The 25,372-nt window shown below is 52.3% G+C and overlaps 1 protein-coding gene across 7 annotated transcripts; it reads left to right on the top strand.

The window, feature by feature from the left end:
* The first annotated feature begins 1,545 nt into the window (after positions 1–1,545).
* Positions 1,546–19,719, top strand: FHIT (fragile histidine triad diadenosine triphosphatase). Of its 7 annotated transcripts, none has more exons than XM_078610750.1 (7): positions 1,568–1,843; positions 2,964–3,030; positions 4,558–4,669; positions 10,998–11,143; positions 14,349–14,378; positions 15,408–15,476; positions 16,726–19,719. In XM_078610750.1, the coding sequence occupies exons 2-7, from the start codon at positions 3,004–3,006 to the stop codon at positions 16,825–16,827; spliced, it is 486 nt and encodes a 161-aa protein (XP_078466876.1). In that variant the 5' UTR covers positions 1,568–1,843; positions 2,964–3,003; the 3' UTR covers positions 16,828–19,719. The 7 variants fall into 7 exon arrangements, with proteins under 7 accessions (XP_078466879.1, XP_078466876.1, XP_078466874.1 ...); XM_078610748.1 differs by having other exon boundaries at positions 2,713–3,030; XM_078610753.1 differs by lacking the exons at positions 2,964–3,030; positions 16,726–19,719 and adding an exon at positions 12,134–12,261 and having other exon boundaries at positions 1,546–1,843; positions 15,408–15,446.
* The last annotated feature ends 5,653 nt before the right edge of the window (positions 19,720–25,372 follow it).

Here is a 25,372-nt window from a genome sequence, read left to right as displayed (position 1 = left end):
TTGTAGGCGTGAGGCTGGTGAGGACTTGGGATGGGTGACCACCGTGCCGGAGCGTGCCAGGTGTTGTAGGCGTGAGGCTGGTGAGGACTTGGGATGGGTGACCACCGCGCCAGAGCGTGCCAGGTGTTGTAGGCGTGAGGCTGGTGGCCAGAAGGCAGCGGTGCTGGAGAGACACCAACCTTGTGTATCGCGTGGTGGGGTTTTGTCCGCACGGCTTCTCTGGCTTGCTGACGAATGAAAAATTAGCGAATGCCGATTGGCGTTTCTGATTGGTGAATGAATGAATGCGGAATCAGCGGAGGATGAGAGAATGGGTGTCAATCTGAGTGAATGATGCGGCGCTGAAGTGAACTGAAACATTCCGTGTGGGGGCTGAAGGTCTTGTGCAGGGTGCACGTGTGCATGAGTTTGGATGAATAGAAAGTGGAAGAAGCCCTTTCTTTGATTGAACAAAATTGAGAAACAGCGTTTTGTTTACTGACTCATAACATGTTAAAGTTAACAAGTTAAAACGCGAACGAGTGAATGATAGAGAGTGCACGGGCCATGGGTGATTAAACTATTTTACTTTTATTTTACCAGGTCAGGCCCACTGAGCTATACAGCTGTTTATCAGAAGCGACCTGGTCACAAATGATAGCTCAACGAAGTGGCTTATAACGTGGAAATGTATAGTGGCGAAATACTCTAAACGTGATGTTGATTCTAAATGTGGAGGGAAAACCGGAGGACCTGGAGAGAGAGAGAGACACCGCAAACTCCAAATATACAGCAGCAGCAGGCGTCAGGGTCGGGATCGAACGCACGACCTCCTGCGTACCAGGCGAGGTAGTCAACATCTCCTGTTATGTCGGTGGCTATGCACGCGGCTGCCTGCAATCCAGCACAGTGGAGGCGGCAGCGAGGGTTGTGGATCACCGCACTGATGTCGTCAAACTCCCTTCCCGTGGGCGCCGGAAGGCGGTACAGCAAGGGGACTCATCGCCATCTGTTCCATCCGTATGGGGATAGAGCGTTGCCCCCTCGCGAAAGGCGTGTAGGTTTTCTCCGGGTTACCTCCCATACTTTGTATAATTACGATAATAGTAATAAACACGACTCGCCGTTGATTGTATGCGAAAAGCATCGTCAAATAAACACGCAAAGTAGCGGCAGCAGGGCCCTCCTGAAGACAAGTCATGCATATGACTCAGCCACGGGATACATAAGTAATATATCCGTGCAGTGTAAACAAATTAGTTAAAGCAACGATTAAGTGGCTCCGCTGCCTGATTTTCACATGAAATCGTTCCTTCACCCAAAGACTAGACATCTGTGAAAAAAAGAGCTTTATTAGCTCATAAATAAATATTATGATTCTGAAGGTGCTGCTGATTTTGGCGGGAGAACTGATCACGTGCCGAGAGAGCCAATCAGTGCGCTGATCGCGAGCTGTGAGAAAGTGAGAGAGCCAATCAGTGCACTGATCTCGTGTTGTCAGAGAGGGTGAGAGAGCCAATCAATGCACTGATCACGCGCTGTAAGAGAGAGTGAGAGAGCCAATCGATGCGCTGCTGAGAGAGTGAGAGAGCCAATCGATGCGCTGATCGCGCCGAGGTCGGCTTCACCTTCACGCCGCTCATCGGTGAACCACGCGAGGGCGGACGCGCCGCTTTGAGTTCACCCAGCGCAGATAGGCACCGCTCGCCTCCCATTGGTCGCGCCGCATCCCCGCGTGACCGGATTCCGCCAATCAGAGATTTGACTCGGGACGCTCTTCGCTTATATGAAGTGGGAAATATAAGAGGAACCGGCGAGGCCTCCACGTCTCCGCGTCGCTCCTCTCCGCTGGGCCTCGTCCCCCGTGAGTTTCCCAGGCGCCAGATTCCTCCCTCGGGGCAGACTCGAATCTCCCCTCGAGCGGAACGAGAACTGTGCGGCGGTACGGGGCTGCCGATCAGGATCCCTGCGTGACGCCTGTCTCGCCTGGCCGCGGTGCCCGCTCCCCCCGCACCTCTTGGGTAGAGTTTTAGGCGAGACCGAGGAGGTTCTCCGGTCAGTTGCGGGCCTCAGCTCAGGTGCGAATGAACCGCGCGGGCTTTTTAACAAACATTAAAATAATAACATTAATCTTAACTACTGTGTAAGATGGTATAGGCTAACATATAGCTAGTAGTAGTCGTAGCGACGAAATGCATACTGGATGTGTGCCGGCAGTGGAAATATCTGGACAGATCCGGGTGAAATGAAGCTCTGGGTAACATCTGTGGGTCGAGATTTGAAGTTTTCGCGACTGCAAGGATTCACACTCTTTGGTTTTTTCGGTAAAGTCACGTAGGTAAAAATTTAAACTAAATTAAATCACTACGTTTCGGAAGCAACACACGTTTCCGTCATCAGGTAGGACAACCACAGCAAAAAAAATAACCACAGCAAAAGAATATATTAAATTTTGCTGTGGTTGTCCTACTTGATGACGGAAACTTGTGTTGCTTCCGAAACGTCGTGATTTAATTTAGTATTTTATTTTCACCTACGTGACTTTACCGAAAAAACCAAAGAGTATATGTGGGTCTCTATGAGGCCATGAACATGTGACTACATGGACCTCGAAGCTAGCCCGTGGGTCTCTGTAAGTCTGCAAGTCTATCGATCTGCATGTAAGTATATGCATATTCTCTTGTCGTGCTCTGTACATCCGAGGCATCATTTCTCACTGAACGTTGAACAAAGGGGTTCCTCGCGGAGTTCTCGATCCTGGTCGCCAGGAGGGTGCCGGGATACATTTCGGTGCATGAGCAATGGAAGCTTCGGCTTCGTGTGGGAAGAACAACCGCGACACCCCCACCTCGTGCACGAGGGGAGAGCTCAATGGGTCCCGCACGGGACGGCTTTCACGACCACCCCCGCTGCCATCTGCTGGCCACCCGCCCGCGCTGAAGCACCGAGCACAAAGACAAACACCCCCCGCGTTGTCGCCTCAGACTGTTGGGGCAAGCGCTGTTGGCGAGCAACGCCGATGCTATGAAGGCCGGCACAGCACACGAGGGGGTGGGTGGCCAGCACCACGTCCGGCCGCCTTTGTCTCCCCAGTGGCGATGTGTACACACCGCACCGGGTACTCGTTTGAGGCTGAGTCGACCTAGGGGAGGCCCAGCAGGAGTCGAAGTCGGGGCGCCGGGTTCGTAGCGCGGCGCGCTAACCGCTGCGCCACCGCTCTCCACAGTCGCATGCCCTAACGTTCAGCACGAGTAGTGGAGAGGTCAAATAATGATTGATTCTGTAAGTGACGAGGAAAACGCATCGTAACAGACATCGGTGCAGAGTTTCAAACGACGCACAGAGACGTGAACAAAAACCATCACCGGTTACTGAAGCCACTGCATTGTTGGTTCCCCGTGTCCTCGGTCACCATCCAGTTTGAGCAAATGTGACTGGCAGGCAGCAGTGGGCATTAGCGACTGCCGATGAATCCTGATTGTTATGAAACCGTTACACAGTTATCTCTGTGTCTCACTGCTCATGTCAGTCGGTCACATTTGCTAAAATGTATTTGATGGTGACCTAAGATAGGAGGACCATAATGCAGTTCTTCAGGAACTGTTGATGGTTTTTGCTTAAGGGGCCGTCCATAAATGACGTCACGCGATTTTGGACGAATTTTTTACCCTCCCCTCGTCACACGGCGTCACAAAAGTCAGACCCCCCCCCCTCAAATATGACGTCACAAAGCTCTGCCCCCCCCCCCCCAAAACCATATTTCCGTTTTTTAAATAAAACATGCTTCAAATCGCTTTAAACTATTGTCATTGTAGTGCGTATTTAATGTGGCGCTGCACTCTGATGTAGGAGAACACATTTATTAAAAAGTATATTTAATTAAGTAGAACGTGTTGTCTATTTATTTAAAGTTGCGCATTTTGATGAGACGTCACATTTCTCAAACCCCCCCTCGTCACACATCGTCACAAATGTCTGACCCTGCCCCCCTAGGTGCGTGACGTCATTTATGGACGGCCCCTAATGAACGTGGGCCGAGTGCTTCTCGTACACGTGCTTGTTTGTCACGAAGAGCTGCAGATTATTGAGATGTACCCTTTGTCCCTAGAAGCTGCACGTCTCTTGGCCTTGTTATGACCCGCACGGTGTTGCCCCCTGCTCTATGTGTGGCACAAAGTTTGACCTTCGTGTTGCCTCATTGCAATTCCCTTTCAACTATGATTTCCAACTAAAGTTCCAAACAATCCTTCCTGTAAAGTTTTAGTTGTTATTCGTCGCTTATGCTGGTAAAAAAAACGGGCAAAATGCATCTGGTTTGTGCAAAAACTTGGTGGGGAAAAAACGCTTAAAAGATTAGCCTCGCCGATGTGATGTCACAAGGCGCACGACGTGCAAAGTGATCTTGCGTCAGTCGGCACGTGTCACGCTCATTACGCTGGTTGAAACGCCTCGTTATTATCGTTAATTACAAAATGCTGTCGAGGAATAAACTTACGGTGGAACGCACGACAGAATCCGTGCGGTATGCAAGATCTTTTCTAGCTTGTCATTATTTTTTTTGTTTGTTTTCCTTCACAGTCTGCCATGGCCACGCTGAGGTTCGGGCAGCACGTGGTGAGCGCCACCGTGGTATTCTTGCGGAGCGAGCTCTCCTTCGCCATCGTCAATCGCAAGCCCGTGCTTCCGGGCCGTATCCTGCTATCATTCTCCCCCCCGCACGCGAGCGAGCGCGCACCACCACTTACGAGCCCAGAGAAGCAGGGATGGTGGTTTTTGTTTGGATTTGTTTGTCCTGCGAAAATAGGGAAATGAGAAGCGAGTTAGTGGGATGTTTATTTATAGCGGCACTATCCGCAACCGCCTCCCCCAAATCCCTCATCTGCAAACTCTAGATGAACCAAAATTCCGCTTCCAGGGCTCATTCTGTAATCGAGACCACGTAACCCTAACCCGACCCCTCCACAGGCTCCCAATGCAATCCTAGATCAATATAAATATCGTACTCTCCTACGTCTCCCCGCTCATCTCACTCCAATCCACTTTTCTCCCGCAACTGACATCTTCTGTCGAAAGCCCCAGTCAACCTTCACTCTGGATCTCCCTTTCCCAAACCATTTGTGTTGACCCACTCACTTGGTTCAACTCCAGGCTTAAGACCTTCGTTTTTTTCTGCCTATGACTGATGGCCTCTTTATTTCAAATAAACGCGTGCACTGCTTCCTTGCTTCATGTAGAGATGTGGACGCACTTAGACGCTCTGTAAATCCAACTTGTATTCAGAGCCACGTGAAAGCCCGCTGAGAGGCAATTCCATCAACATGTTGCATTCGTTACAGCAAAATAGTACGGTAACGTAATCATTTTAAGAATACAAAAATTATGATTGTGTTGATATATTTGAGGTGAACTTAAACACAAGTAACGCTTTGACAATATTACAATCTGTGTACTTCCTCCTACTGTAATGTACGTGACATGCTCGTGGAATTACCCTGTCAAGATCAATTGCCTCATTTTTAAAATACATCTGGTTAAAACAAGCAGCACAGGAGGTGGCCGGGTGACTGAGGTCTCGGAGACTGAGCCAGTGCCGCCGAAATCCTGAGTTCGAATCGCGAGTTTCAGATCCCAACCGTAGTTTAAACTGGGTTCTCAAGTGCGCCAAATTGATCATCTTGGCCCAGTCGACAACAGTTGGATTTTCCCTTAATTTGGAAGAAAATCCATCTTTGAAAATTTAAATATCAGTTAACTTGACATGTGATGAACAAACTCCACAGGGCACCATCAAACTTATTGGCAGGTCGACAATTTATAAACGCGCATGGGTTACCGTCGATAGTGTATTCATGATGTGTCTTGTTTTTACATGCCGTGGTATGTCAACCATTCAGGACTGCAATTTAGATAAAAATCATTTGCCCGCCTGTCTCGTTAAGGGAGAAATGCTTATAAAATACCGTGGTGTTGGACGTACTCTGACTGTCTTCTTTCATCCAAGTTGGGATGGTGGCGCTGGTGCATTCGGCTTCGTGCACTTGTCAAACCATCGAATTGTTCCATAAATGAGCCATATTCTTACAAAGCTCTAGATAATCACCTTCAAAATCACGCCCCATACGTATCAATTGGGTGGTTTCGAACACACACCCCGGGGTTATTCTCTCTTGTGGAGCTGCTCATATATTGAACACGAACCGGGATCCTGATGGCTTCCAAATGCAACACGAGATGTGACGTTGGGCGCCCCTGTGTGAGACGAGAACGAACGCTGGCGGCGACTTTTGGTGCCCTCTTTTGTAGAGCGCGCCGAAGCCATCGGCGTCTCTCTCATGACCCCCTCGCGATGCGACAGACTGCCGGGCACCTGCGCGGGAGCTCGTTTCGTCGGCCCGGCATTGCGGTAGATGTTCCTCTTGGTGCGCGTTCCCTCCCTTGGCCGGCCACTCCGGCATCGGTCTCGACCATCACCCATCATAGCCATGTGTCCCACCCCAAGCCCACTTTTCTTCATTAGATATTTCTCTTAATTTTGTTCGTGTTCTTGAGTGTTTTTATCGGTGCCCCTAGCTTATATTCACGCGATCTAACCAAACAAAACAAGTCTACTACGTGTTAAACTGCCCTCTAGCTTTTTCAATCATCATACATTCCCCGTGTATTCCATGGCCGGATCGTGAGAGATGGCGGGCGGCTTGGGGAATGCCTTCACTCCAGCAGTGGATCGGTCACGGCTGTTTCTATTCTATTCCTGCGTGTGGAAATATGTTGAGGAGCTGCCAAATGCCAAAGTGAAGGTCTGCTGGCCATGACGAGAGGTTCCTCAGGAAAGGGAGTTCGTGTCGTTTTGCTGCTTCTCCGAAGAAGCGCAAATCACAGTGGTTTAATGTATGGTGCACAGTTTGGGTTGCATGGCCACACCAACACCGTGGCTCGTCTTTCATTTAATAATTATCTGTCGTCATCAGTGATGACGATCATGACAATGACACTATGTGACACACGTTCAGAAACCTGCATGCTGTTGACAAAGAAAATGGAACAAAAGCTGAGAAGGGTGCAAAAAAATTAGCACGGGAGAGATGCATGCATGGAATCGTGCTGAGAAAAAGAGGAACGCATGGATTAGCGATTTGGAGTACGACAGGGCATGGAATAAATCAATCTCTAGAACATTGAGCGCCCGCTCTACTCGCCGTGGACGATAAGTAGTTGCAATTCCAATGGGATGTGCTCTTTCCTTCTATATTAAGTTGGGAACGTGTCGTACCGCACCCTTACGCTACACACCAAAAAACTAAGACCGATGCCCCGTGTAGCCTGAACAGACTGTAGGGGAAAGTGCTTTTAGCGAGCACCTATGAAGGCCGGAACGGCACACGAGGGGGTGGGTGGGTGGCCAGCACCACGCCCGGCCGCCTTTGTCTCCCCAGTGGCGATGTTTACACACTGCACCAAGTACTCATTTGAGGCAGATTCGACCTAGGGGAAGACCAGGACCGGTGTTAGCCGTGAGCGAGGATTGAATTCGGGCCGCCGGATTCGTAACGCACTGCGCTAACCGCTCCACCACCGCTCCACCATCGCTCTCGACAAACCACATACGCATGTACCCGCCATCTCATTTGGATATAAGTGAAGTATCCCAGCCGTGCGTGCGCTCATTAATCCTATGAATCCTTCAAGCAGGTGACAGCCTCACTGAGACAACACATTGCATATGCCCGTAGCGTATATACAATTAGGAAAATTGCCGTTGCTTTGTCAGCTATGATGTAATGTATGAATGCACGCGCATATACGTTGGAAGGTAATCTATTATCGGTAATGCATTACCGCGGTGAAGTTTCTGAATAAGAGTTATTAGTTTATGATTACATTGTGCCCGTAGCAGCCTTGAATCTCACTATGCGCGTGCATACAGTATGCTGTTTAAAGATGAGATTTTGTTCGCTGATTAAGATATTGGAATATATTGTGCAAGTAGCATATTGAGCATGCTGCAGTAAGGCCATTTTGACTTGGCAATTCGTTATTTAAGAGGTGAGTTACCTGAATAAAATTGTATGAGCAAAACAGGTTCGAGATCAACTGTTATAAACAGTTAAACCTCATACCAGCAATCATGTTCTGGAAATTAATATCACCCCGGCAACCAGGTTCCAGAGTTAAACATCGCACCAGCAATCGGGCTCTCTAAGTTCAAATTAAAAACAGTTGAACAATGTAATAAAATGTAACGGATAAACATTCTCTGTGTGTAACAAATTAGACATAACGCTGAGAAGCATTTGTATATTATCCAAGCGTGCGTGTGCGTGAGGACACCGCGAGTAGATGTATGTTCGCTTGGAGTAAAAGCTGGCAGGAGGCTGCGTTTACGACCTCCAATGTGAGAAACCCCATTTTGCCGAACCGTTCCCAGGGTGCCGTTGTTGTGCTGCTCGGCGAGCGCAGAGGGCCACCTCTTAAACCCGTGATTGCGCCGAGGGGTGATCATTACGGCAAATACACGAGATCTGGGTGTTCCAGAAGGGGAACGAGCCAGACGCGCCGGAAGAGCGCCGCACGCCACATCGCAAACAAAGCTCGCTTTTGTGGAACTTATTTTTCCTGGTGAGTCTTCGAAAATAACTACTCTGGAAGGAGGTCCATTATTTCGTCCGTAATAACCGCCGGCGGACATACAAGGTGGAAAGATAAACCATCCGGGACTTTTCTTGGGAATTTGTGTCCTTGGGGGTGGGAGTTGTGGGGGATGGAATTTGTGCAAAACGCGGAGGTGGGAGGTCCGTTTCGACGGAGCGACATCGGCTGCTCACGGTGGGAGGCCTCAGTCGGAGCCCCTATCCCCCAGTTGTGCGTGCCGCAAATGCGTTTTCTTGAGGAATCTTCTGAAAATTGGGCCATTTGCACAGAAAGCACCCCCCCCCCCCCATGCAATTTCCACACATGCTTGCTTTATGTTATTTTTTATTTAAACATCTATAACGTTAAAGATGTGTGGCGGCCGTGACGGCGTAACGGATCACAGGCTGGACTTGCGATCCAACGGTCGCCGATTCAACTCGCTATATCTAGGCGCGACGGTGGTGGTTAGAACAATGGGGCCGGTTTCTTTTACCCCCCCTGCCCCCACCCTGCTCATCTCCACAGCGTCTGTCCACACAGCAGCTGCACGAATGGGTCACACCGGGGGTAGTCGATCGGCAGGCCGTGTGTGGCGAGGTGTCGATGCAGAGCGACGACTACAATTTCACATTCAGGTGGTCAAGCCAGCAGACAACTGCCTCAGGAACAGTGGAGTAGTATCACCGTAATGCCTCTTTCGTATTTGTGGATCGGGGCATTGCGTCGTTATACGTTGTACTACTGTGTTCTGGATGACCGCGGTCGCACACTACGACTGAAGAGTTTTAAATTTTCCATTTGTGCATCAGGTATCCGTATCTTGCAGCCACGGTTTGCGCAGTGGATGCGATTTAGGGTGGACCATACGGCAATACATGCTATACGGCTCTCTCAGGCTGGCTCCGGTGGGAACCCTTCTGCCAACAGTGGCGCACGAGCAAGATCTTGGCAGGGCTGCACCTCTTTCCATTTTGCACGATAACAAAGTACGTTTTTGAACACGGCCCATTATTTGGCGATGCGTTCATTACGGACGTATTCATCCTGGGCATGTCGAGTACGCCGATCACTTTCTCAAATCATCTTTGGGACATCTCCTTTATGAATCACGCCCGTTCCCGCCACCGCAGCCGCGTAATGATTTTTTGCCGTCGTGACCTGAAATGTCCCGCGCGTGTAAAACGTCATTTATCATAAACACACGTTTTGTGTGTGTGTATGCGTGCGCGTGTTATGTATTTTTTATGTAATGCCCCTTGAAGGTGTCGTGTTTGTGTGACCGATAATGGCATGCAGCCCGGCGTCACCGCCTCGCTCGGTCCCGCGCCATTATTAGATCCCACACCTTGGCTTGTGCATCCTCGCGAAATAATTTAAATGAACACGGCCGAACGTTTTGATTTATTCACGTGCCCCCTGGCCCTATTCCCAGGGAAATGCGGATCGGCCGAACGAAGGAGGGGAGGACCACCACCCCCACCACCCCCACCACCTCCACCCCCCTCCCCTCTCCTCCGAGGTCATCGCAGAGTGAGGGTCGTGACCCACGTTGCTGTGAGATGCTGTCACCCCGACGTCCGAGTGCGCTTTTCTGTGCCGCCTCTTCAGAGTTTTTCCCCGCGAGCTCTCCCAAGAGCACGACTCAAAACTCAACTTAAACTATTTTCTATTTTACAAGGTAAGGCCGACTAAGCTATGTAGCTTTTTTCAGAAGCGACCTTGCCACAAATGATAGCTCAATGAAGTGGCTCATTGTGTGAAAGTTTATAGCAGCCAAATACTCTGAACGCACGTTTCTAGATGTGGAGGGAATAACCGGAGGACCCGGAGTAAAATCCACGCAACCACAGAGAGAGACACCGCAAACTCCAAAAATAAAGCAGGCATCGGGGTCGGTATCGAACCCACGACCTCCTGCATACAAGGCGAGCGAGTTCACATCGCCACGTGGCGCGCGCTCCTGCGAGTGTCTCTAGGAGCCAGGCGAAGAGCAGGAATGCTCAGCCTGGAAGAGGGCGTGAGGATTACAAGTGGCCGTACGCCGCGATCTGCACGTACAGTGTAAGGTCCACGTCAATCGCCTTCTATAGCTTTTTTTCAAACAAAATGTTTAAGGTTAACAATCGTGATTCAGAGTTCAATAGAAAGAACGGTTGCCCGTTAGGTTAGTAGTGGCATGAAGTGCGGCTACTCTCACCTCCACCAAAGACGCCTGGTCAGCTCCAGAGAGGACCTCTCTATGCCTCCCGCTCTATTGGAGGCCCTTCTGCCGGCAGTGGCGTCAGCGCGGAAAATCGACATCGGGGCAACCCTCGTGTGCTCGGTCGCCACGTTGTCCCATCGCGCCGTGTGTGTCCTTGTTTCCTTGACGACGACGGCGGCGCCAGACGTGCTCGTGTGCCCCTTGCGCCCCGCGGAGCGCCTGTGCGACCTCCGACCCGACGAGGTGAGCGACCTCTTTGTAACGGCGCAGCGGGTGGCGGGGGCCATCGGCAAGCACTACGGAGCACCGTCGCTCACCCTTGCCGTGCAGGTAACCTTCGCCAGCGCCCGATGCGCGACCGAAGTGGTGTGATGTCATCGTCCTCGCCTGGTATACAGGAGGTCGTGGGTTCGATCCCGACACTAACGCCTGCTGAAAATGTATGGAGTTTGCGTCTCGCTCTCTTTCCCTGTAGTTGTGTGGATTTTTCCTCTGGGTCCTCCGGGATTTCCCCCCACATTCAGAAACATGCATTCAGATTATTTAGATTATTTTACTGCTATAAATGTTGACATGATGAGCAACTTTGAGCTTTCATTTGTGGCCAGGTTGCGTCTGAAAAATAAGTTACCACCTCAATGGTCTTTGCCTGGTAGGATAGGGATGCTTTAGTTTTATTTCGATGTTTTTGGGCGATTCTTATTTTTTTTTACCTTTCCTGTACTATCGTGTTTTTTGTACTGTTTGTTGTTGTAACGTTCTTACCCCATGCCCTGACTAGACATCTGTGAAAAAGAGCTTTATAGCTCATCGTGCAGTATAAAAAGTATAAATAAATACAGGCAGTCCTCTACTTACGATGGAGATGCGTTACGACGACCCCATCGTAAGTCAAAAATATCGTAAGTCGAAGATGGCCTAGCCTACCCAGGAGTCTTAAAGAATGGTGATAATTTAGCAAAACAGCAATTTACAGTAGCGTGCTGTATAAACTCTTTACTGTACGTATTTATTAATTACAATACTGTATTGCACAGTAAAATGTAAAGTAAAAAAAACAAGGTAAATTCTTAACCTACCTATATGAACTGCAATTTAATAGAAAGTTTTTTCAGGAAACAATCCTATCTGCTATGAAAACTTTTAACATGCATTGAACGTATCGTGCCTCGTACGCTGCTGCGTTTGACTGCCGCGCGAAATTAAAAATGTTATTACAATTTTGTCGTATCGCCATCGTAAGATCGAAATATCGTAAGACCGTAACTCGGGGACTACCTGTATTCTCATTTTGGCTCCGACGGGGTCATCGTCCTCCAGCGCCTTCTGCCGAGTGATGGCGACGAAAAGCTCCGTGTGTCCCATCAGGCATCACTGTCAACGGGTCAACGACACCGTCGCCTCGGCTACTACCTCACTCACCATTGCAATGTTATAAAAAAAAAATTGTACGAAACTTAATCCACAATCTTCGCATTCACTTTTGTTTCCCGGGAATGTCGATGCTCAACTAACAACAAAAAAGATAATAATGTTGAGTTCAAAATAGAGCGGCGACGTTTGCGCAAATCGCTTCGGGCAAATCGCCGCGGAGAGCCACAGACGGGAGCGGCGAGGCGGGCGAGCTGGCGCCCACAGTAGCCCAAGTTCGGTTTGGGGAGGGCTTCTACGCGGAGGAATACCGAGGGGACAATGCTGCATCCCATTCAGATGAAACGGGTACAGTCTACAGCTCTAGCTGTGCATTCTCTTCTAACGTGGTAATTGTTGCTTTCCCGAAGAACAACCGTGGAAGAATCGCGTTCTAATATATAAAATGGGGTAAAGCAGAGTCCGTGATAACGCGCGAGGTGCGTACGCAGGCCGATCAAAGACTGAGGGCGCGTGGGCAACATCTAGAAGCATCCAGCAGCACCCCGCCTTGTGTGATGCTTCGCCGAGGCAGCTGTACAACCGCTTATTCCTCGAGCACAAAGTAGTTCCATTCACTTGATCGCGTGAAGAAAACAACGCGCGTTATAGTAGAACGGGCTGTACTGCCTTACCCCGCTGTGCCAGGATACGGCATCTCCTCGACGCGCGTGGGAAGGGAGTTTCACAACAACATCAGTGCGGTGGTCCGCCAACCCTCGCTGCTGCCTCCACAGCGCTGGGTCACAGGGAGCCCACGTGCATAGCCACCACCGCCCAGCTACATTTGTTTAAATGTGTGTTGGAAACTCATTTTTGGTTCATAACTAAAAACACCTCGTGACATACGATTTATGTAAGTGGCACATTGCACATCTTTGTTTGCTAATTGTGCATTGCAACTATAAAGGATATTTTCGATGATGACCAGTTATGATGATGGCATAGGCTTGTGCTTTGAACCCCGCTGGTCCACGCTGGTTAATACCGCAGGTTTGTCCACCGTATATCGTTACAGTGGACGTTACGGGATCCCGTGACGTCGTTCGAAAAGAGGCCATTGTGCGCCGGGCGTCATGGTCCAACTTGGCTACGTTTCTTTTGTTTTGTTAAAATCACCTGCAGATTATTCAATTGGGATGATGGCACACACAGCAACGTTGCCCCCCACCCCCCCTTACTGCAAAACTGCCGCCGACTGCATCTATGAAACACGCAGGCGCCTCCGTTTACAGTAGCCGTTTACAGTAGCCGTGCGCCTTTAAGAATTCTCGCACAAATGCGGCACATGTACTAAAGCGTCAACAACAACAACCGTCATCGTTCCCTTGCCTCCGTTGATGGCCGTGTTGATGATGCGCGACATTGGCACGGTGTGCCACTTGTGTCCATTCCGCTTGTGTTGTGCTGCTTGTGCCGCTTGTGCGTGTGTGTCTGTGCCGCTTGTGCGTGTGTGTCTGTGCCGCTTGTGCGTGTGTGTCTGTGCCGCTTGTGCGTGTGTGTCTGTGCCGCTTGTGCGTGTGTGTCTGTGCCGCTTGTGCGTGTGTGTCTGTGCCGCTTGTGCGTGTGTGTCTGTGCCGCTTGTGCGTGTGTGTCCGTGCCGCTTATGTCGTGTCGCTTGTGACCGTGTCGCTTGTGCGTGTGCCGCCCGTGTCTGTAACGCTTGTGTCTGTAATGGTTGTGTCTGTAACGCCTGTGTCTGTAACGCTTGTGTGTGTGCTGCTTGTGTGTGTGCTGCTTGTGTCTGTAACGCCTGTGTCTGTAACGGTTGTGTCTGTTACGCTTGTGTGTGTGCTGCTTGTGTGTGTGCTGCTTGTGTCTGTAACGCCTGTGTCTGTAACGGTTGTGTCTGTAACGCCTGTGTGTGTAACGCTTGTGTGTGTGCTGCTTGTGTCTGTAACGCTTGTGTCTGTAACGCTTGTGTGTGTGCTGGTTGTGTCTGTAACGCTTGTGTGTGTGCTGCTTGTGTCTATAACGCTTGTGTCTGTAACGGTTGTGTCTGCAACGCTTGTGTGTGTGCTGCTTGTGTCTGTAACGGTTGTGTCTGTAACGCTTGTGTGTGTGCTGCTTGTGTCTGTAACGGGTGTGTTTGTGCGTGCGTCTCTCTCCCCCCCCCCCACTCCAGGATGGCCCGGAGGCCGGGCAGACTGTGAAGGTGAATGGCATTGAGCATCTCCCGCACAAACAGCAACACACACTCCATAACAATACGAACACGGATACATTATTCATCGCGCCTAAGCTCCGAGCATTTATTATGTCGGGAGTCTCGGTAATGCTCCTCTTGACGTTTTACACGTGCGGGACATTTCAGATCCGACGGAGGCACTTCTGCGTTGAGCCGTGTCACGCAGCAGACTCGCCGCGATGTTTAACATCTCCACGGTTGGCTACGTACGGTGCAAAAGACGTTCAACGTTCAAACATTCATTGATTTACGATTTTATCCCGCTGTCATCCGCGGATCAGCAGGCAGCGATCGCTGACAATACGTAGATTTGTATCGTTTTCGAACTCCCGATGAACTTTCGGGGCGAGGGAAGATCGTTTGAAAGTTATCCAATTTGCAATTCACTGAAATGAAATCCCTGCCGCGAGTCTCTTAGTCAATGCAAGTCGGTGGTCCGTAGTGCTCCTGACGCACGTGCTGTCAGCTGCACGAGCGCTAATTAAAGTAGCTGCTAAATTATGACGTCTTGCAACTGCTGTGCCATCCGTTACTCCGGACAACATGTTATGATTCACTGATGTAGTGAATTATAGATACGTAGAACTTCACTTACTGCTTCTGAATAAGTGTTTTATTTTATTAAATGAGCGACAGTAAAAATGACTGAATAATTTGTCATGGCCCACGTACAGAATATTGTCGCATCGCCGCGTCGCGGCAATGCTGCGATCTACTTCCTGTCTGTCCATCCCCCTATCTCTGTATTTCTCCCTCCCTCTTCCCTACATCTCTCTCCATCCATCCCCTCCCATCACTCCATCTATTTCTCCTAAAAACAGCCCTCCTCCTCCTAAGGCATCGCCGCTTTCCGTCCCGCCTCAACGTCCCCCTCTAACCCACCACCGAAGGCCCCGTTGCCCGGCGAGATGTCGGAAAGTTTGCCGCGTCGGCCGGCGAGCCGGGTCTGTGAGATGCCCCCGCCTGACAGCCCCTCGTGTTTTCTTGTCTCGTCAGCACGTCCACGTGCACCTCCTGCCGCGCCACGCCGGGGACTTCTCGCGCAACGACGACGTCTACACCGAGGCACGGGGCGCCCAACGCTAGTCACCGCACTCACTCCACTAACTCCGCCACGCTCGGAGGGTTTTTATTTGTGACAAAGGTTTTTTTTCGTGGTTAGATCGCGTGAATTATGAATGTGTCCGTTGACCCACCCCCAGCTACTGCTGTGCTGAAGTAAGTAACTTTGTTCACGTGACAAGCCTTGCCTATTGGATGTGTCGGGTGTTGGGGGTGTTAACGACACGGTTGTATTTACGCGATCTCGCCCGAAAAAAAACTTACGGATAATATTGGTCGCGAAAGCCTACAACTACTTCTACTACGAGTTTTGTGTAACCGGAGTGGAGGACCCTGGGAGGAGCGGGATGGAATCTCGTTTGAATGAGGAGCGACCTGGCTCAACGCAATGACGAGAGCAGCCACATTTGAAATAAGTACGGCAACGAAGCGAATTGAGAAATCGGAGCAAAATTGTACGGCGTGATGAGCGTGTGTCGTGGGATGTGACGGGGACATGGTGAGGGTGTGTCGTGGGATGTGGTGAGGGTGAAATTAAATCAATCTCAATTCATTTAATTTCCTGTACGGCTCGCATCAGTGGCAGGTGGCGTCTGACCCTGCCTTTAACAAAACATGTCGTCTCAACATCACGGCTGGGAGAGACGGACGGGTGTGGCCACTTCACCCTCTCCCACGCCAGGGTGGTTGTACACCACCACACTGCTCCACCACCTCCCCACCACACGACCACCAGCTATGAAGGGCAGCACAACACAGCCGGGGGTAGACCAGAGCATAAAACACAAAGGTGGCCTGGGCATTAGTGCCAACCACGCCACCCCTTCGTGCGCCCTGCTGGCCACAATAATTGCTCGCTAACAGCTCTCTCCCCCGCGCTACGAAGCCCGGGCGACCCGAGTTCAATTTCCACTCGCGGCCGACGCCGGTGACGATTATCTGAACCGCTCCTGGGACTGCCCTGGGTCGACTCAGCCTCAAATGAGTACCTGGTGCGATGCGCAGTAAACATTGTCCATTGTGAGACAAAGGCGGCCGGGCATACACCCACCCACCCCCTTTGTGCTGCGTTCCGCTCTTCATAGATGCTAACTTGCTCAACAGCACTTTGCTCCACAACAATCTGTTGCAGTCTAAACGGGGTGTCTTTGTGTGTGTGTGGTGTGTGTGTGTCGTGTGTGTGTGTGGTGTGTGTCGTGTGTGTGTGTGGTGTGTGTCGTGTGTGTGTGTTATGTGTGTGTGGTGTACACAGCTGCAGCACCACGACAGAGTGGAGAGCGAGGAGGAGGCGCCCTTCCGAAGTTTGCTCGACATGGAGCGAGAGGCGGCGGAGCTGCGAACCTACTTCACGTGACACCACGAGGGAGCTCACACCTGCTTCACGTGACGCCACGAGGGAGCTCACACTTGCTTCACGTGACGTCACGAGGGAGCTCACACCTGCTTCACGTGACGTCACGAGGGAGCTCACACCTGCTTCACGTGACGTCATGAGGGAGCTCACACCTGCTTCACGTGACACCACGAGGGAGCTCACACCTGCTTCACGTGACGTCACGAGGGAGCTCACACCTGCTTCACGTGACGTCACGAGGGAGCTCACACCTGCTTCACGTGACGTCACGAGGGAGCTCAAACCTGCTTCACGTGACGTCACGAGGGAGCTCACACCTGCTTCACGTGACGCCACGAGGGAGCTCAAACCTGCTTCACGTGACGTCACGAGGGAGCTCACACCTGCTTCACGTGACACCACGAGGGAGCTCACACCTGCTTCACGTGACGTCACGAGGGAGCTCACACCTGCTTCACGTGACGCCACGAGGGAGCTCAAACCTGCTTCACGTGACGTCACGAGGGAGCTCACACCTGCTTCACGTGACGTCACGAGGGAGCTCACACCTGCTTCACGTGACGTCACGAGGGAGCTCAAACCTGCTTCACGTGACGTCACGAGGGAGCTCAAACCTGCTTCACGTGACACCACGAGGGAGCTCAAACCTGCTTCACGTGACGTCACGAGGGAGCTCAAACCTGCTTCACGTGACACCACGAGGGAGCTCAAACCTGCTTCACGTGACACCACGAGGGAGCTCAAACCTGCTTCACGTGACACCACGAGGGAGCTCAAACCTGCTTTATGTGACGTCACGAGGGAGCTCAAACCTGCTTCACGTGACGTCACGAGGGAGCTCAAACCTGCTTCACGTGACACCACGAGGGAGCTCAAACCTGCTTCACGTGACACCACGAGGGAGCTCAAACCTGCTTCACGTGACGTCACGAGGGAGCTCAAACCTGCTTTAACACGTGACGCCACGAGGGGAGCTCAAACCTGCTTCACGTGACACCACGAGGGAGCTCAAACCTGCTTCACATGACGTCACGAGGGAGCTCAAACCTGCTTTAACACGTGACGCCACGAGGGGAGCTCAAACCTGCTTCACGTGACACCACGAGGGAGCTCAAACCTGCTTCACGTGACGTCACGAGGGAGCTCAAACCTGCTTCACGTGACGCCACGAGGGAGCTCAAACCTGCTTCACGTGACACCACGAGGGAGCTCAAACCTGCTTCACGTGACGTCACGAGGGAGCTCAAACCTGCTTCACGTGACGCCACGGCGCGGCAAACCCGGCACCCCCCGGCACGAGCGCAAGACCCTTGCAATGGCTGGACACGTTCCGGCGCGATATGAATGTTGTTGTTATTGCTGCTTAGTGAGGCACTCGCTAACATGGAGCGCCTGTTTAAGGCTGTGCACAGGACGTGGTGCGGCTAGCAGCAGCACGCCCCACACCCACACACCCGGCATGCTAGAGCCACACACACACACACCCACACACACACACACGCACACCCACACACACCCTCACACACCCACACACACCCTCACACACCCACACACACACCCACACACATACACCACACACACACCCTCACACACCCACACACACACCCACACACACCCACACACACCCACACACACACCCACACACACACCCACACACACACACATACACCACACACACACCACACACACACACACCCACCCACACACACATACACATACACCACACACACACGCACACATATGTAGTAAGTTGCAGGAGGCTTGGACGACGTGGTTGGAGGCACACTTATTTATTAATACCAACTTGTATACAGTAACGGGAATACACAGCACTTGAAGGGGTATCGTCCCCTTCACTCGTCTAACAGGGAGACACAACGTCTAACCCCGCTAACCTACGCCCGAGTCCTCCACTACGGAGCTAGGGGAGGCTACCTATCCCAGCCCTGGTCAAGCTGGGATCCCGGCACCCTGAGTCTCCAGACTGGCTCTTATAAGAACATCAGTCTGGGCTCTCGGGGCCACGCCACCGGCTTGCCCTGGTCGGTCCTGACAAGGACAGCGAGCCAGGGGAGCTCCGGGGCCTATGCTAGCTGGTCTTCACTCTTCGCTGGTTAAAGCTAACATTCGACCTCGAGCCCTCCGGCTCACCACCTTTTATAGCACTCGGCCCCCGGGAGGGGCCCGTGGGGGATGCAGGTGCGGACGTCGGTGTGAGCACCTCCTCTGTGTACGGCCCTAACCACGCCCCTTGTGTTTGTTACCCATCCGTGCCCATACATGTTTACAATTACACCTCTACACATACACCCACACACACACACACCCACAAGACAAACATAAAGATCCCCTGTATAGCCTTAAAAGACTGTAGGGGCAAGTGCTGTTAGCGAGCACCTATGAAGGCCGGAACGGTACACGAGGGGGTGGGTGGCCAGCACCACGCCCGACCGCCTTTGTCTCCCTAGTGGCGATGTTTACACACCGCACCAGGTACTCATTTGAGGCTGAGTCGACCTAGGGGAGGCCCGGGACCGGTTCAGATAATCGTCACTGGTGTTGGCCGTGAGCGGGATTCGAACTCGTGTCGCCGGGTTCATAGCGCAGCGCGCTAACCGCTACACTACCGCTCCCCACACACACACCCACACACCCACACACACACACACCCACACACACCCACACACACACACACCCACACACACCTACACACCCACACACCCACACACACACACCCGGCATGCTAGAGCCACACCCGTCCATTCCTTGTGTCCACACATACACACACACGCTCGCGCACACGCGCGGGCAAAATAGTCCCGTACAAGACAAACAACGCGTTTAAATTTTAAAGGTAATCTTTAAAAGAATAAACAACGCAGAGCGATGGAATTGCCGTGTTTGCGAGATCGCTCGTGAGTGCACGGGGGGGGGGCTGGCGCGGTGAGTGTGGGAGGCACCACTCGTCGTGGAGAGGGGGGTGTGGAGATGCGGGGGGGCTACAGCCCCCTACTTGGCAGAATGGCCAAAGCCGTCTTTATCTCCCCGGAAGTTACCGCCTCCGAGACGCGACACACGCTCAGCCGATGTCGGAATCCCGCTGCCGTATCTGGGGTGCAGCACTCGGTTCCTGCGGCACTGCCGCACCAGAGGAGGGTTCGGAGTGAAGCACCGGTCGGGTCGAGTGGCGGTCCAGCACTCGGCGATTCACTCGTTAGCTCCCCGGCGGGCAGTCGCATCCTGATCACTCTTCTGTCGCTACGAGCCACGGTTGCCGTTCAATCATCGATTCTGCATCCTACGCCGAGGACGCGGTCTGCCAGACACTGGCCGTGTCGTCTCAGCCACACTGCGTACGGACCGCCACCACGGCACAGACAACGCGCTCGCTTCCCCATCCGCTCACCCGTCTCCTCGCCCCCCTGCAGCTCGCCTCACTCCCCTTGGCGCTTCTTCCCTCGCACTGCGGCACTTGAGAATACGCCTCTTCCCGTCGTCTCAACATCCCCGCGCTCTCATAACAATCGCCTCGCTCGATGCGAGGAATATTAACGCGTGTCTAGCGCAACGGTGATGCTGCTGTGGCTGCCCGCTTGGCCATTCGGGGATTTTGGCTGCTCTACATCTCCACGTGATAAGCCGCCTCATTGAGCTGTCATTTGTGGCCATGTCGCTTCTGAAGAGAGCTGCATAGCCCAGTGGGGCCTTACCTGGTCAAATAAAAAAGAGTTTGGATGTTAGTTTGCACCGGCGGCTCTTCCTCAATGGGAACGCGAGGAGTGTGTCTGTGCGGAGCGGTGGCGCAGTGGTTAGCGCGCCGCACTAACGGACACCCGGCGACCCAAATTCGATTTCCGCTCTCAGCCAACATCGTTGACGAATATTTGAATCAGGCCTGGACTTCCCCCCCCCACCCCCCCCCGGTTGATTCAGCCTCAAATGATGAGTACCCGGTGCGGTGTTGTAAACATTTTTGGGGGTTTCAACGGATTACAATTTTATGATGTCAAGGTTTGACATCCATTCGACTGCTTCGGGAGAAGCCGCGTGGATTTGTTTCGGATCGCCGTTGCACTATCCGGTTGGGTCACGTCGTTCACGGGATGTTGCACGGTCACCACCGTCAGCCACGATCCATCCACCGCTGGATGAAAGCCTTCCCCAGGCCACCACCGCCGCCACCTCTCGATGCCGTGATGGCAGCAATCCGTCCGTCACCTGCACGTGAACCGGTTCTCGTCTCGGGAGCGGCGCAAGTGCTCTCGGACGCGTTCCACCAATTCCTCGGCCGCCGCTTCTCGACGTCACCCTGCCCGTGCCGCCGCTCGCTCCTCTCGGCAGTGATGGTCATGGACCCGCTGCGTGTGCTCGCGAATCCACTTCGATGACTTGGGTGGAAACGACGACGACCACGACGTCGTCGTCGTGGTCAGCCGACGGGGGTGGGTGGGCACAATGGGGCCATGTCATCTGAGGTGGCACAAGCCGTGCATCGTCCTTGTGTTTGACGAAGCCGTCTCGTCTCCCACCCCTGGGCTATACAGCTCCTCCACACAGATACTCAGCCCCAAGTGTCCCCTCAGCTGCAGCTCCTCCACAAACTTGGCCTCCTGTTCTACCCCTGGGCTACAGCTCATCCACACAGCTACACTCAGCTTCCCCGTGTCCTCCACACATTTAAACTATAAACTAAACAATTTTCAATTTTATCAGGTAAGGCTCACTGAGCTAGATAGCTCTGTTTCAGAAGCGAGCTGGCTATCACAAATGGTAGCTTAACGAAGTGGCCATATCATCGTGTGGAAATTTATGGCAGCCAAATGTATCTTCCCCTCTGCTGCAGCTCTTTCGACAACAGTTACACCAAGCCTCCTCTATAACCTCAGGCTTGCCTCCAACTCCTCCGGCATGGGGGGGGGGGGGGCTTCCGCCCAAGCCTGTACTGTAGAGCTCATCATGCCCAGTGTTGGGCCGCTGCACACGTGACCGTCTTCAAGGCAGCGGGGTGCCAGTGGTGCTGTGCGTGTGTCGGGCATGGCCACAACGACGGACGTGTCGCGGGCTCCTTCAAACTCAACGCTCAACTTTGTGTGCGTTTCGTTTATTGTCCATCTCAGTCAACCCATGGCGCCTGGGTCTGTCCCGTAACCTCCTGCCAGCAGACGTTGGACACGTGGCCTTAGAGTGCACACGGCCTGGCACGAGCGCAGTGGTGACGTCTCCGCCGCGTGGTGGCGACTTGGCGGTTCTTGTTGTCCTGTGCCCGCACCTGCGATTAGCGCGGTTGTCTACTGTGGGGTGCGAAAGAAGTTCAAGGTCCAACGTCCATTCAAGGTCGCGAGTGCTCCATTGTATCCTCGCCCACCCCTCCCCCGTCCACGAATTACGTCACAATGGGCCTCGGCCCCGCCCTGTGCGTGAAGCGTGCGCCCGTTGCCGTGCCAACGTCGAGGAGGGGATCCATCAAGGGACGCGCTGTTTCATCATGCAGTGTAATGCATCCGCGACCGGATCAATATAAATTATGTTAATGTGGAGAGGAAGCCAATCGGCGTCGAGGGGCAGTCTAATATGGGCCTTTTTCGATCCACAAATCATCTCTTTAAATCTAGAAATCAAGTGACAAGAATCAATTTACCGATATATTCCTGTTTAATGTGTATTCACAATGCCACAGCTTGATCCATGCTCGATCCATGCTCGATCCATGCTTGATTCATGCTCGATCCATACTTGTACACATACAGGTATTCGAAATATCCTGTTACCAGCACACGTGGCGCAGCGTGGGCAGACCCTCCATGTGCCACCGGTTGTGTCCTTACCATCCCCGCCTTGGCTCGCGATCGTCATCAGTGACACCGTGATATGAATGTTGAATGAATGGAAGGGGGGGGGGAGCGCTTCTCTCAGACCCCTGCCAGGCAACACCCAGCGGCCACACACACGCCTGTCAATGTCTGTGTCCGTGTGAATATTGCAGGTCGCGTGTATGTGTGTGAGTGTGCGTGCGTGCGTGTGGAGAGCGTCCGTGTAGCGGTTAGCGCGCTGCACTACGAACCGAGCCACCCAGCCCGGGTTCGGTTCCCGCTCGCGGGGCAACACCGGCGAGTATCCTCGTGCGGGGCGTGAACATCGCCACTGGGGAGACAAAGGCGGCCGGGCGTGGTGCTGGCCACCCACCACCTCGCGTGCCGTTCTGGCCTTCACAGACGTTCGCTAACAGCACTTGCTCGTACAGTCTGCAAAAGTCCATAGGGGGGAGGGGGGATCTTTGTCTTTGTTCCGGTACATTTGTATTGACACGTGCGTGTGTGCGTGTGTTTCAGTGTCCTTTTGCATGTTTGTTTCTGAGTTTACGTTTTGCGTTGCGTGTGTATGTGTCTATACGAGTGGGTGTGTTTGAGTGTGCGAGCGAGGGAGTGTGTTTGAGTGAGTGAGGGTGTTTGAGTGTGAGAGTGAGTGAGTGTGTTTAAGTGTGCGAGTGAGTGAGTGTGTTTGAGTGTGCGAGTGAGTGTGTTTGAGTGAGTATGTTTGAGTGAGTGAATATGTTTGAGTGAGTGAGTCTGTTTGAGTGAGTGTGTTTGAGTGTGAGAGTGAGTGAGTGTGTTTGAGTGTGCGAGTGAGTGTGTTTGAGTGTGTGTGTGAGTGAGTGTGTTTAAGTGTGCGAGTGAGTGAGTGTGTTTGAGTGTGCGAGTGAGTGTGTTTGAGTGAGTATGTTTGAGTGAGTGAATATGTTTGAGTGAGTGAGTCTGTTTGAGTGAGTGTGTTTGAGTGTGAGAGTGAGTGAGTGTGTTTGAGTGTGCGAGTGAGTGTGTTTGAGTGTGCGAGTGAGTACGTGTGAGTGAGTGAGTGTGTTTGAGTGAGTGAGTGTGTTTGAGTGTGAGAGTGAGTGAGTGTGTTTGAGTGTGCGAGTGAGTGTGTTTGTGTGTTTGAGTGAGTGTGTTTGAGTGTGTGAGTGAGTGTGTTTGAGTGTGTGTGTGAGTGAGTGTGTTTGAGTGTGTGAGTGAGTGTGTTTGAGTGTGTGAGTGAGTGTGTTTGAGTGAGTGAGTGAGTATGTTTGAGTGAGTGAATATGTTTGAGTGAGTGAGTCTGTTTGAGTGAGTGTGTTTGAGTGTGAGAGTGAGTGAGTGTGTTTGAGTGTGCGAGTGAGTGTGTTTGAGTGTGCGAGTGAGTACGTTTGAGTGAGTGAGTGTGTTTGAGTGAGTGAGTGTGTTTGAGTGTGAGAGTGAGTGTGTTTGTGTGTTTGAGTGAGTGTGTTTGAGTGTGTGAGTGAGTGAGTGTGTTTGAGTGTGTGTGTGAGTGAGTGTGTTTGAGTGTGTGAGTGAGTGTGTTTTAGTGTGTGAGTGAGTGAGTGTGTTTGAGTGTGTGAGTGAGTGTGTTTGAGTGTGTGAGTGAGTGAGTGTGTTTGAGTGAGTGTGTTTGTGTGTTTGAGTGAGTGTGTTTGAGTGTGTGAGTGAGTGAGTGTGTTTGAGTGTGTGAGTGAGTGAGTGTGTTTGAGTGTGTGAGTGAGTGTGTTTGAGTGTGTGAGTGAGTGTGTTTGAGTGTGTGAGTGAGTGAGTGTGTTTGAGTGTGTGAGTGAGTGTGTTTGTACCATGTGGGCGTGTGACCACCGGCTTACAATCTGGCTCGCTCCTATCACCAAATCGATCCATCTGGGCCCATTGGCCCAATGGAACGACATCAGAAGCATATAGGAATTGAGAGAACATTGCTGCTATTATGACACACGTACACACAAACTCCTACATCCACACGCTCATATAACAAAACAAAGACAAAGATCCCAGCGTATAGCCTTTTAACAGACTGTTTAACACGTCGGCTTTCGCGACCAGTATTATTCAGACTGTTAGGCCAAGTGCTGTTAGCGAGCACCTACGGACGCCGGCACGACACACGAGGGGGTGGGTAGCCAACACCACGCCCGGCCGCCTTTGTCTCCCCGGTGGCGTTCACATCGCACACGGTACTCATTTGAGGCTGAGTCGGCCTAAGGGAGGCCCAGGACCGGTTCAAATAAATCGTCGCTGGTGTTGGCGGCCATGAACGGGAATCGAACTCGGGTCACGGGGTTCGAAGCGCAGCGTAGCGCTCACCGCTGCACCACTGCTCTCCGCGGCACAGACACACAGAGACACACGTGGGCGAGAGCGGCACGTGGGGCAGATCCCGATTGCGGCGTAAAGCAGGCGAGACCCCGACTTGATCTGTCGGTCCGAACGCGTCCTCGAACGCAGGCGCCGCGGGGTCACGAGCGGCTTGCTCAGAGACGCGCTGCTACCATCTCTGTGAAGTACCGGTGAAGACGCTGGACACCCAGGTTGAGGCACACGTATATTTATTTCAGCTTGTCGGTACAGGACAACACTAGAGGGGGTAGCGGCCCCCTCACCCGGATAACTGGGGATACCCCCTAGCTAATCTCACCTATCCCCAAGTCCTCCTCTAACGGGCTAGGGGAGGCTAACTGGCCCGACACTGGTGAGTCGGGCTACGGTCTCCGGAGTCCCAGGGTCTAACCCTGGTTCACGGAACCACGCCT

Source organism: Lampetra planeri, chromosome 34 (genome assembly GCF_965212315.1).
Source record: "Lampetra planeri chromosome 34, kcLamPlan1.2.h2, whole genome shotgun sequence".
Lineage (NCBI taxonomy): Eukaryota > Metazoa > Chordata > Hyperoartia > Petromyzontiformes > Petromyzontidae > Lampetra > Lampetra planeri.
Note: the sequence above shows the minus strand (reverse complement) of the source record. Positions and strands in the feature narration are given on the sequence as shown.

Bases quoted from the DNA above. Each gene is read 5' to 3' on its own strand.
- FHIT (XM_078610747.1), top strand. From the start codon at position 10,787: ATGAAGTGCGGCTACTCTCACCTCCACCAAAGACGCCTGGTCAGCTCC. The intron at 14,379-15,407 runs GTGAATGGCATT...TTGTCTCGTCAG, and splicing joins AGGCCGGGCAGACTGTGAAG to CACGTCCACGTGCACCTCCT. The intron at 15,477-16,725 runs GCACGGGGCGCC...TGGTGTACACAG, and splicing joins ACGACGACGTCTACACCGAG to CTGCAGCACCACGACAGAGT.